This window comes from Podarcis tiliguerta (assembly GCF_965153285.1).
Source record: "Podarcis tiliguerta genome assembly, chromosome: 1".
NCBI lineage: Eukaryota > Metazoa > Chordata > Lepidosauria > Squamata > Lacertidae > Podarcis > Podarcis tiliguerta.
Window position 1 is genome coordinate 20,776,252 of NC_139534.1, and position 12,889 is coordinate 20,789,140.

At 42.5% G+C, this 12,889-nt stretch overlaps 1 protein-coding gene across 7 annotated transcripts in view; it reads left to right on the forward strand.

The window, feature by feature from the left end:
- The window catches only part of METAP1D (methionyl aminopeptidase type 1D, mitochondrial), a 99,136-nt gene that overhangs the window by 60,322 nt on the left and 25,925 nt on the right, over positions 1 to 12,889 (forward strand). For 6 of the 7 annotated variants that reach the window (XM_083412927.1, XM_083412928.1, XM_083412930.1 and 3 more), the window contains 2 exons: positions 2,359 to 2,507; positions 3,324 to 3,366. In XM_083412927.1, the coding sequence (XP_083269053.1) occupies positions 2,359 to 2,507; positions 3,324 to 3,366 (192 nt within the window). Of the gene's footprint in view, positions 1 to 1,929; positions 2,037 to 2,358; positions 2,508 to 3,323; positions 3,367 to 12,889 lie in introns of those variants that run through there. The other variant, XM_083412933.1, reaches the window with a different exon arrangement.

Below are 12,889 nucleotides of genomic sequence, written 5' to 3' on the forward strand. Positions count from 1 at the left end.
TTGTCAGCACCCGGGGCAAGGCAAGTAATTTGCGCCCCCTAACCCGGGGCAAGGCAAGTAATTTGCGCCCCCCCCCCCGCTGCACTGTCCCTCCCCCAGATAGTCCCTCGCTCTCTCTCCGCACCGCACGCCTGGCACCCTCCCCTCCACAGTGGGCGGTGACCCGGCGGCTCGGATCGGATTCGCACAGCCAGCACAGTGAGTGAGCCAGGTAGGGGCAGAGAGCTGCGAGTGCGAGCACGCCCCCCCCCCCGATGTTGCGCCCGGTGCAGCCGGCCCCCCCTGCACCCCCCACGCTACGCCACTGTCCACATGCACTGCGTCAGGAGAATTTTGGGTACCACACGGCAGGACAGAACTCCAAACAAAGATGTGCTCTCCCAAGCCCACGATCCTAGCATGTTCGCACTCCTGTCTCAGTGAAATCCACGCTGGCTTGATCACGTCCACAAAATGGAAGATGGCAGGATGTGCTCCTGGGAGGAAGCTGGCTTCCTTCACCAGGCCAATTGGCAGACCAACTCTGCACCACAAAGATGTCTGCAACATTGACCTGAAGGCAGGCAACATCAGCCCTGCCATGCGGGAGTTCCTTGCAGACGACCACAGTGCCTAGAGACAGGCAGTCAAGTTGTGTATCCGTAGCAGCGACCAGTGGAGAAATGAGAGAGAAGAAACGCCGTGGTGCATCTGCAGCAGCACAACCGGATGCCTTCAGCTAAACTTGCCTCTACAGCCACAACAGGCGCTGCAACCTTCCAACAGCTTGACCTCATCCCCAAAGGTGCTCTCCTCCATTGTCTCCCGAGACAGACGGACGCCAACCAACACATATGGCAGAATAGCCTGTACTGTTTCAGATGGCTACTGGTGGGAGGATGCCACTTTTGAAAGTTCCCTACATAAGCACCTCTTTTGTAAGTGAAACATAACTGTAACACAGGTTCTAACCTAGCAAGCTCCTGAGGACTGATTTATTTAGAGTAGGATTCATAAATGAACTCCACTACCTGAAGTATAAATTACTTTCACCCATGTTACTACTTGGACATTCTGCTACAAGTGCAGACCAAGTCAAAGAATGCTCCAGGACCATAATTCTGTGGTAAAGGTAAAAGGACCCCTGACTATTAGGTCCAGTCATGGCTGACTCTGGGGTTGCAGCGCTCATCTCGCTTTACTGGTACAGCTTCCGGATCATGTGGCCAGCATGACTAAGCCGCTTCTGGCAAACCAGAGCAGTGCACGGAAACGCCGTTTACCTTCCCACCAGAGCAGTACCTATTTATCTACTTGCACTTTGACATGCTTTCGAACTGCTAGGTTGGCAGGAGCAGGGACCGAGGAACGGGAGCTCACCCCGTCGCAGGGATTCGAACCGCCGACCTTCCGATCGGCAAGTCCTAGGCTCTGTGGTTTAACCCACAGTGCCACCCGCGGACCATAATTCTGTGGTAGTGTATATCTTTTTATTTATTTATTTATTAAATGTATATACTACCCTTCATCAAGAGATCTCAGAGTTGTTCACAGAGGGAAAAATACAAGATAAGACATAAGTAAATAGTTAAAACAAAAACAAAAAAAACAATAACCACCCCCTCCTTCCCACAGATACATTTAAAAGGCTGTAGGATATTAATCAGCCAAGGGCGTGGTTGAAGAGGAATGTTTTTGCCTGGCGCCTAAAAATATATAATAAGGGCGGCAGACGAACCTCCCTGGGGAGAGCATTCCACAAACGGGGAGCCACCACAGAAAAGGCCCGTTCTCGTGTTGCTGCCCTCTGGGCCTTGTGGAGGTGCCACACAAAGAAGGGCCTAAGGTGATGAAAGCAGAGTCCGGGACGGTTTATATGGGGATCCTTGACATATAGCGGTCCTGAGCAGTTAAAGGCTTAATAGGTCAAAACCAGCACTTTTAATTGGGCCCAGAAGCTAATTGGCATACAAAAGGTCCCAGGTCCAGGTCCCATTATCTCCTGGTAGGGCTGAGACCCTGGAGAGATACTAACAGTCTGTGTCAATGATGGTAAGGTACGTAGATAAATACTCAGTACAAAGCAACTTCCTTATGTTTCAATGTCCCTGTGGCCACTGGGCTAGCTGTTAGAGAGCAGTCTTTCCTGAGGGTCCAAAATCCCGAGCTACCTGTTTGCTTTTCTTTTGGAAGTGACCAAGTGCCTCCCATAACAGGTGCCTGGTATTGAACCGTTCTTCAAGGAAGCTAATTTTTGTCAGAGGCACAAGCTGTGTGGTAGCTCTAGTTTCTCGTTAAAAGCATTCCTTTTATCGTGTTCCATATGCAGGGCCCACTAGGCACTTAATTCATCGCAAATTTTAAATCGCAATCTTTCAGGTTGGCATGACTACAGAAGAAATAGATTGCTTGGTTCACCATGAAATAATCAGGCAAGATGCCTACCCATCACCTCTGGGCTATGGAAATTTTCCAAAATCCGTTTGTACCTCAGTCAACAACGTGGTGTGCCATGGGATTCCTGACAGGTACTCCGAGTTCTTGTTTCTTTTCCCTCCCATTGCAGAATTGAAATATTTTGCTAGTACACTGTGTATTTCTTTTTATATTTTATACAATATAAATGTGTGATGCTTTAAATCCACCCAATTCAATGGGTCTGTACGGAAACTTCTTCCTTAATAGAGATTTCACAGCAGCCACGCTTGGTGAATTGCACCCAGTGCCCGCAGCAGTTTTATTGAATGCTACCAAAAAAAAAGTCTTAATACAGCTGGTTGTCATGCTGTAAGAAAATGATGTTGGCACATAAGGAAGGTGTGCAGTAATAAAAACAATGATTAGTGCTTTGCCATCTCTTCCCAGCAGGCTATGGGGCGTTATCATCCAAGAGAGAGAAAATCACTCAAAAGAAAAATTACATTACCTAAAGGTGGATTAAAAAAAAAGAAAAAGATTATACACCAATATATAGCTAATTATTAATTAATATTGCCTCTTCACAAAGTAAAAGGTGCCAACCATCAGTCTTGTAATTGTGATAAGATAATGATGGTTATAATTTTCGTTTCTTGCCTTATATTATATTATTTTATATTATGATATATTATCCCATTTATTTGTTTGGGATTCTTTTGAACCGGTGGGAGCTTAAAGACCAAAAGTGGCGATTCCATCTACCTCCTCCCTGTTCTGCTCAATGATGTTCGCTCCTCTTATGTTTGTTTAGGTGTATATGTGATTATGTGCATGTTCGCGTGTGCGTTCTTATATTTCCTTATTGAGAACTGCCTATCACCATTATGTGTTGTTGTTTTTTCTCCCCTCCTATGACGATGCTTAAGCCGCCCTCTCCAAGATGGTGATATTATCAACATTGATGTCACGGTGAGTAATCCGTGTTTTGGGGGTTGCTGTTTTTTTAATAGCCTTTGATCAACTTTCAGAATTTCTAGTAGCAACAGGAAGAATAGTAGATTGCAAATGTAGCGTACACGGGGTAAATGTGCCGTTTTACATCGAAGCCAAGCAGCTGGTTTCCTCTTTTGTTTCCCCCACACACACACGCCCTCTGTGTTTATTCCAACTAGACCCAGGCCTGACTTGAATTTAGGGCTGGAATCAGATGCACTGAGATCAATGTTGGCCTAAGTGAAATGTCAACCCAATCCTGCTATGTGTCATGTTTTTGAGAAGGTGTAATTGTTATTGATCCACTGTGTAGTTAATGCAGAGCACCACAGTACTGGGCAGCAGCTGAAGACAGATATGTATGAGATGAGCTAACATGAAGAAAGCCAGCATTTTTCCTTCACTCTGCCAAGATTGATCTCCTCTTCCTGCTGATTTTGAGTGGGGCCTGTCATTATCTTACTCTGTCATTAGAGGCTACATTGGCCTGTGTATGTCAGTCTATTTGGACAGCAACTCTTTTGCTTGCCGTATTCCCTACATTTATTAAAATCCCTGAAGGTAGTATTGTGTTCCATTTGTGGCATAAGAGCCCTGAACCCCTTTGCTCACAAATACGCAACTGGATCTGCGGCTCAGTTAATCCAAAATGCTTGGATTTCCCTCGAGACTTAAGTTTATAGCCCAATTCTTTGGCTTTGCACAACCTGACTCGCAGCTCCCTTAACTCAAATTGCTTGGTTTTCCCTTAAGACTTAAGTTTAAAACCCAATCCTTTCACTTATCTGAGTTGTGGATCCCACTGTGTATATAGATATATAGATATATAGATATCCAATATAGCCATTGATCTAAATAGGGGCGTTCCATTTTTGTGGTATGAATCTTGGTTTGAAAATGAACCTTGTAAGAACCAGTTTATGCTCAAAAGCATAAATAGGAATATACACAGTTATCAAAAGAGAAAATAATTGGGTTTTGTCAATATTTCATAACCTCCTTTCCTTTACAACTCATTAAATTGATTTTGGCTATTATATCTTTATTATGCATGTAAGTCCTAAATTTTAATCTTTTAAATAACATATATGTTTTTAAACTTCCTGGGTTTTTGGAAGCTTCAAGTTTAATTGTAAATTTTTGTACAATGGGTACTTCCTTGATTCTAATGGTGATTTCAGCTTTATTCCATCTGTTGGTGCCTCTGTCATGTTTGTAGTCCATTAGACTCCTTTGAGGATTTTTTGTTTTTTTGTCATTTTTGCCTTATGGACGCAGTGACCACCCATCAAGTTAGACAGATTTTGCAATGCTCAAGAAAAAATTGCATAACCATTCAGAGTTTCCAAATTCTGCAGTGATCATTACTAGGATGATATTGAACATTAGCCATACTCAGGGTAGACTCATATAATTAAGTCCATTAATTTTAATGGTTCTACTCAGACTTAGTTGAACACCATCCCTTGCTTCCTCCCTGTAAAATTTATTTAATTTAACGTTGGCACAGGTAGTACACTTTAACCTCTGAAGTCAGTTCATGTTTGATAGTTTAGATAGATGTGGATTTAGATATTTTGATCTTTATACTGTAATAAGAATTAGTTTGTGGGGGTTTTAATAAAATATAACGTACTGCATTCTGCACAACCCTAAACTAAGCATTATAATGTCACCCATTTAACTACAAGTGACTTTTGCTGTTCAAAATACATATAGGCCTAATCCTCAAGTCTTCCATGTTGACAATCACAGGCAAGCTACATGTTAGATGCCAAAATATGAAATGATGCATCAACTGAGGAAACATGCATCTGCAATTATTGAATTAGGTGGGCATGGAACAGCTTAAAAGGTAAAGGTAAAGGACCCCTGACAGTTAAGTCCAATTGCGAACGACTCTGGGGTTGCAGTGCTCATCTCTCTTTACTGGCTGAGGGAACCCACGTTTGTCCACAGACAGTTTTTCCGGGTCATGTGGCCAGCATGACTAAGCCACTTCTGGCGAAACCAGAGCAGCACACAGAAACACTGTTTACCTTCCCACCAGAGCGGTACCTATTTATCTACTTGCACTCTGACGTGCTTTCAAACTGCTAGGTTGTCAGGAGCAGGGACCGAGCAATGGGAGCTCACCCCGTCACGGGGATTTGAATTGCCGACCTTCCGATCAGCAAGCCCTAGGCTCTGTGGTTTCAACCACAACACCATCCACATCCCATGGAACAGCTTAGTGGGAAGATTTAGTATGGAAAAATAGGAGGTGAAGAAAAGCTTATGTATTCTCCCTTCCACACAATATCTTTGCTCAAAATCTTACCTTCCTAAAGCCACCTTTCTAAACCAAAACTATCCATCAGGGCATTCCTGTATGCAGTTGTGGGAATTATGCTGTTTGCCCTAAGAGCGGCCAACAGTGCAGTCCTAGCCATGTCTACTCATAGGTTAGTCCCGTTGAATTCAATGGGACTTACTCCTAGGTAAGGGGGTTCCAGTTGTGAGGGGCATAGCCTGGGGAAAGTTCCGAGGGCCGGTCAGAGAGGTCTGGGGGCTACATTCAGCTCCTAGACCAGTGGCTCCCCACCCCGGTTCCAACTGAAGGGCAATTTCATAAGCAGCCTGTGAGATGGCATAAGGGGTCTTCTGTTCAAAGTCAGAGGAGTCAACATGCACAAAAAGAGCTGTCAGTACTATGGTTTCCAGTTTCTTTCGACGGACTCCTTATCTTCCGATTACTCGCTTTTGAACACTGTACCAACACAACAAAAGTTGCATAATGGACAAGCCACAAACAAACTTTGCATGAAGGAGGAGCGATATGAATATTTCCCCTTGCTAAACCCCCCAGCACACACTGAAGACTTTCCGCCCTTATTTCAGCAGGCATTTACAACAGAACTCCATTATTTTAGTGTTAACTGGGGGGTTTGTGTTTTTTTCTAACCTTTATTGCATTGGATTGAGTGACTTGTTCATTGCTTAGAGATGACTGCAATTAAGCAGTATATAAATTGTCCAAATAACTATTAAATGTGCCTTGATTTTCCCCCTGAGGCACTCCAGAGCACCAATTTTTGCAGCTGCTTTTTTTGTATGCTCTTCTGCAGTTGTGTTTGATTCCTTCCAATGTTCGAGAAGTCACACAACCTAAAATACCTTTTTGGATCCTTGCTGCTGTCTGGAACCCACAGAACTACAGCTTGGACACGTCTCATGGGACTGTTTACCCGCCCCCCTTTTTTAAAAACAAACAAACAAACCAGCAGAGCCATGTTACAAAAGTACTTTTGAAAGTCCCTTCTGTTTCAGGAAACATTTTGCTACATCCATTTATTTATCCACATTAAAGGTGCATATTCTGCTTTTTTTTGGTCCAGTTATCTCCACAAGGTGGCTTACAATGCAGCTGCAATAAAATAGAATAGAATAGAATAGAATACAAGCGTTTAAAAAGCTTTTGAGAAAATAATGTCCTTGCCTGTCATGACTCCCAGAGTAACTCATTCCCCAAAGTGGAACGCCACTAGTGTCGCTCCTTAAGTAGTAGCAGTAAGCCTATGATAAAAAGCTCCTAGAAAATGTAGATCAAAGCAGTTTTGATGGGTCCTTGGATCTTGGCCTCTAATGATATTGCCTCCTGGAGCATACCCTTCAACATTTATCCGATGAATTTCATTATTATTATTATTTTATTTATACCCCGCCCATCTGACTGGGTTGCTTCAGCCACTCTTGGCGGCTTCCAACATATATAAAAACATAATGACACATCAAACATTTTTTTAAAAACCTATACATTGCTGCCTTCAGGTGTCTTCTAAAGGTTGTATAGTTACTTATCTCCTTGGCTTGGGAGTCCCATAAGTCCGTATCCTTCAACATTTCTCTGAAGAAAATAGGAACGTCCGACAATAACCGCCCCCCACATTTTTCAATGAAAACAGGGATGTCCTAAGGAAAAGAGGGATATTCTGGGATCAAATCAGAAACTGGGATGGCTTCTGTAAATCTGGGTCTGTCCCTCGAAAATAGGGACACTTGGAAGGGCTGCTATAGCCCTACTGCCTGATTTTATGCATATAATGGTGCAAATAAATGGCTCAGGACCGCAATACCTCAAGGACCGCCTCTTCCCATATGAACCTACCCAGACCCTGAGATCATCTTCTGAGCCCCTCCTTTGTGTGCCCCCTTCTCAAGAGGTTCAAAGGGTGGCAACATGAGAACGGGGCCTTCTCTGCAGTGGCTCCCTGTCTGTGGAATGCTCTCCCCAGGGAAGTTCGCCTGGCGCCTTCATTATACACCTTTAGGCACCAGGCAAAAATGTTCCTTTTTAACCAGGCCTTTGGTTGATCTGATTTACATCCTATGCCCTTTTAAAATGTGTTTTTTGTGGTGGGGGATTTGGGGTTGCTTTTGTTTTTATTATGTATTTCGTGGTTTTATATCTTGATTTTATTCTGTGACCGCCCTGAGATCCCCGAGTATAGGGCAGTGTAATAATAATAATAATAATAATTGTTTGAGCCACTACTGCTTCTGAGGCAGCATCCTGTATCATTCAAGACCATGTGTAGGCAAACCAAGGTCCGGCGGCCAGTTATGGCCCAGTCGCCTTCTAAATCCATGGACGGTCTGGGAACCAGCTTGTTTTTACATGAGTAGAATGTGTCCTTTTATTTAAAAAGCATCTCTGGGTTATTTGTGGGGCACAATAATTCGTTCATTCCCCCCCCCCCCCCAAATATAGTCTGGCCCCCCACAAGGTCTGAGGGACAGTGGACTGGCCCCCTGCTGAAAAAGTTTGCTGACCCCTGTTCAAGACGGTTGGCTCCGATTCTTACCCCCAGCTTTTAGATCTTCCTTCTATTTAAATCAAGTATATATTAGTTGCCCTACAGCCCACTTTTGCCATGGAAACAAAATATTCTCTCTGCATTACAGGGCCATTGGCGGTTTGTTAGCTCCTTCTCCTGGTGCCATTAGTTCCTTCTGCTAGTCTTTCCCCTTGTGACTGATGCTTTGCCTTCTGGCATTGGAACATTTTAACCTAAGACCAGATGACATGTTTCTAAAGCTGTAGGCCTCAGCACACATGGCCTGAACATAAATTCTGTGGAGCTCAGTGGCACTTACTTCTGTAATTTTGATAATGTCGCATTTATTCCCACAAAGGTATGCTTCTTGTAGATTCAGATTTGCCTTTTCACTCAGATCTAAGCTAATTCCAGTGTTAACACCCCTACCTTTAAAGTACCATTAAAAAAAATAATTTTCTAAAGTTCACTCCAAATTTTCCCTTATAATCATAGAACCTTTCCTGGTACCATAATGTGAAAATCGCAAGTAAAATGTCTACTTCCTGCAGTTATTGATCCTCCTCCTTTTGGTTAGTCTATAATAATTCATATCTAATATGTCTGAGGAAGACTTTCTTGACAGTGTTTATAATTAACCTTTCCTAATGGGCATAAGCTGGGCCATTTCATAGGTAGAAGCAATGATTATGGACCGAAGAAAAGGACAATTGCGGTACATGGCATTTTACAATAATTTGTTTATGGATGTGTACACAATCTATAAAATGATTAAATAATAATCTGTCTATCAAATGTAAATGCTCTTTTGGTGAGCGCAAATTGTCTAGGAATAACAAACTAAATGTATTTTACTCTTATTAATTTGCGGAAAAATTAGAGACTACAGCGGAATGAGTTTTATTTACTGCAATCACATGGACTTCACATATTGTTTAAAGGATTGTAGAAACCAGTTCTTTGTACTTCACTGACTACCAACACAGTACAGCTCTTAACCAATAATTATCATGTAGGGCTATCCCATCTCTTAATAGACAGTCATAATTTTAGCACTGACACTTTGAAAACTACTATATTCTACTTATTTGCTGTAACTATTGTTTATGCACCTTAAAAATATAAATAATGAAAGATGAATTGTATGCATTGTAGCAGTGGTTAATAAAGCATTACCAGCGTAATACATCTTTATAAAAGATGTATACTTTATACTTTATATCTTTATACTGACTTGCTTTTCCAAGGCTATGGAAAAGTGGCTGAAATTATAAGATTTGATTTTTAAACTATGCTTTTTTACCCACCCGCAACATAGTAGTGGCTTAAGGGATCATGTGCTTTTTATGTCTGAAAGACCGAGAGGTAAAGTAATAAGCAAAAGGATACTGAGAAATGCCCTAACTCCTGAAAGAAAATAGTATAGAGGTTTTACTGGGTAGTGAAAATGATAGCATCTGTTGGTTTCTATTCATTAAAAATAATGGAAGCAATTAACCAGATAAAATTGCTGTACCATCTCCATTTGTTAGGTTGGAGCAGCTGGCCTGGCGGCTTGCATCCAGTGGGTGCAATCCAGAAAGACAAAGGCTGTGATCCTGTACACACTTACTCAGGAGTATGTCCCATTGAATTGAATAGGACCTCTGTCTGGCTAGTCATGTATAGGATTGTTAGGCATGCAAGTCCCATGAAACTTTGGGGAGACTTTCAGTGATCTTATGCACCCTTCTTAGAAGGAAGTTGCTTTGAGTTCCGCAAGACTTTCTTCTTAGTTACGATGCTCAATATGGCAGTGAACAGTCACATGCTTAATAGTGCAGTCCTATGAATGCGGGTGGCGCTGTGGGGACGCGGGTGGCACTGTGGGTTAAACCACAGAGCCTAGGACTTGCCAATCAGAAGGTCGGTGGTTTGAATCCCCGTGATGGGGTGAGTTCCCGTTGCTCAGTCCCTGCTCCTGCCAATCTAGCAGTTCAAAAGCACGTCAAAGTGCAAGTAGATATTCAGATCTCCGGTGGGAAGGTAAACGGCGTTTCCGTGCGCAGCTCTGGTTCGCCTGAAGCGGCTTAGTCATGCTGGCCACATGACCTGGAAGATGAGTGCCGCAACCCCAGAGTCGGTCACGACTGGACCTAATGGTCAGGGGTCCCTTTACCTTTACTATGAATGCTTAGTCAGAAGTACATAGTATTGTGCCCAGTGTAGCTTACTCCTTAGTAAGTGTGCGCACTTCCCTGGGGGGTAAGTAGTCTTGAATATAGTGGGATTTGCTTGTGGCTAAATATGAATAGGATTGCTTATTCACATTTAGGAATAGGAATGCGTCCCTGTTTTCCAAGGACAGTTCCAGATTTACAGAAGCCGTCCCGGTTTCTGTTTTGATCCCGGAATGTCCTGCTTTTCCTTAGGATACTTTTCATTGGAGAAAAGTTGGAGGGTATGGTAGGCTGTCCCTATTTTCATTGGAGAAATGTCAGAGGGTATGGAGTTATGTGACCCTCGAGCCAAGGTGATAACCTTTAGAAGACATCTGAAGGCACACCTGCATAGGGAAGGGTTTTTTTAATGTTTAATGTTTTATTCAGCGGGTGCAGAATTCCGCGGCGAGACCCCTTATGGGGTCCTCGCTGCGGGATCACATTCACCCGGTGCTATACCAGCTGCACTGGCTCCCGGTGGAGTACAGAATCAGGTTTAAGGTGCTGGTTTTAACCTTTAAAGCCCTATATGGCCTAGGACCCTCGTACCTACGGGACCGCCTCCCCTGGTATGTCCCATGGAGGACCTTACGGTCTTCAAACAAAAACATCTTGGAGGTCCCGGGCCACAGGGAGGTTAGGCTGGCCTCAACCAGAGCCAGGGCTTTTTCAGCCGTGGCCCCAATCTGATGGAACACTCTGTCACAAGAGACTAGGGCCCTGTGGGACTTGACATCTTTCTGCAGGGCCTGTAAGACAGAGCTGTTCCACCAGGCCTTTGGCCAAGGCACAGTCCTTTAGTAATCCTCATAGAACTCTAGCCCAATGGTTGCCATTAATTTGATTTTGAATTGATTTTAGAATGAATTGATTTTAGAATGCTGTGTTACTTTTATTGTTGTTAGCCGCTCTGAGCCCGGCTTCGGCTGGGGAGGGTGGGATATAAATAAAAAATTATTGTTGTTGTTGTTGTTATATATTTTTTGGAAGCTGCCCAGAGTGGCTGGGGCAACTCAGTCAGATGGGTGATGTATAAATAATAAAATTATTATTATTATTATTATTATTATTGAATAGGGTGTCCCTATTTTCCTCAGAGACATGTTGGAGGTTATGGGATTGGACAGCATGGCTAAAAGCATAAGTGGAAACAACTATCATTTAATATGGTGCGATTTTGTTTTCTGAATGAACATGCATAGCCTCAGGCTATAAATCACATTCGATTGGGTGGGAGATGACATGCCAAAAACAATCTGAATTTCACCTAAATTTTCTTTGTAACACATCTATCAAACCATCATGCTCTCTTTAGTGAGTAAACGCAGTTATGCCCTGATGTGTGTTTACTTGGAGGAAAGTTTTATTTTGTACAATGGGGCCTATTTCCATGAAGATAGACATTGACTCTTTCAGGCTTTGCGCAGGATTAGTCTCAGGTGTTTCCCTTTAAACTTAACAATAAACATTTTGGCAAGCGCTAGCTTATTAAAATAATGCTTCTTACATAGATTTTATTATTGTCTCTTGTGTACCTTATTGTGCATAGTTCTTAAACAGCAGATATTAAGACTCTACCATTCTAAAATTGGAGATGTCGTCAGCTGAGAAATCTATAAAGTACTCTAGTTTGAAACTATTTAATGAATGTTAGCTGCTGATAAAATCTGAGCTGCGTAATACCATATAGTGACAAAGCTAAGACTTTGGTTTCTCCGATGTACCTCCAGATAACCAGTTTAATCAGCATTTATCCTGATCTTCTACCACAAAGGTTACACAGTGGTTAGGCTATGTCTGGTCTTTATTGAGGAGTATTAGCCCTGTGCCCTGCATTGCTCAGAAATTCTAGGAAACAAACAAACAAACGAAAACCACCAGTGCAGTTTTAAAATCAGTGTAGTTCTGAAAGGGGCAGCCTGCCCATCTTGATTCAAAATGGCATCCAGTTGTACCCAAATATAAACGAAAACCTGCTCCTTGAACTTAGGAACCATCATACAAAATTGGATTACGATACCTTAAGAGGCAGAGCAAACCGACAAAAATAGCAACTTTCCAAAATATATAGTAGATCCATTCTGATTTGTTATTGGGACAGTTATATAGCAATGAGCGTTCATCCTGATTTGCTTGTGGGGTATTTACATGACTTTCTGTTGAAACATCCATTCATTCCCACACTTTTCAATACATTTCCCCATCACATTCCAAACTGCAAAAAAACCACCATTTTTTAAAAAGCGGGTTTGTTGCACTAGGGCAACAGCTCATAAGTCCACTTTAATTGTGCAAACCTGAAGTTCTAGAAAGCACATGAATCTCTCCTGAAAAATACAGAAAGTTTGGAGGCACCCAGAGAGCATTTCATCTATACTGTGTACACGTCCGCCATTGCCAGTCTTCTGCCTTATTTTCTTTTTGAAAACCCAATAAGATGCAAAAAATAAAATAAAAAAGCACTGTAACAGATGGTTATAA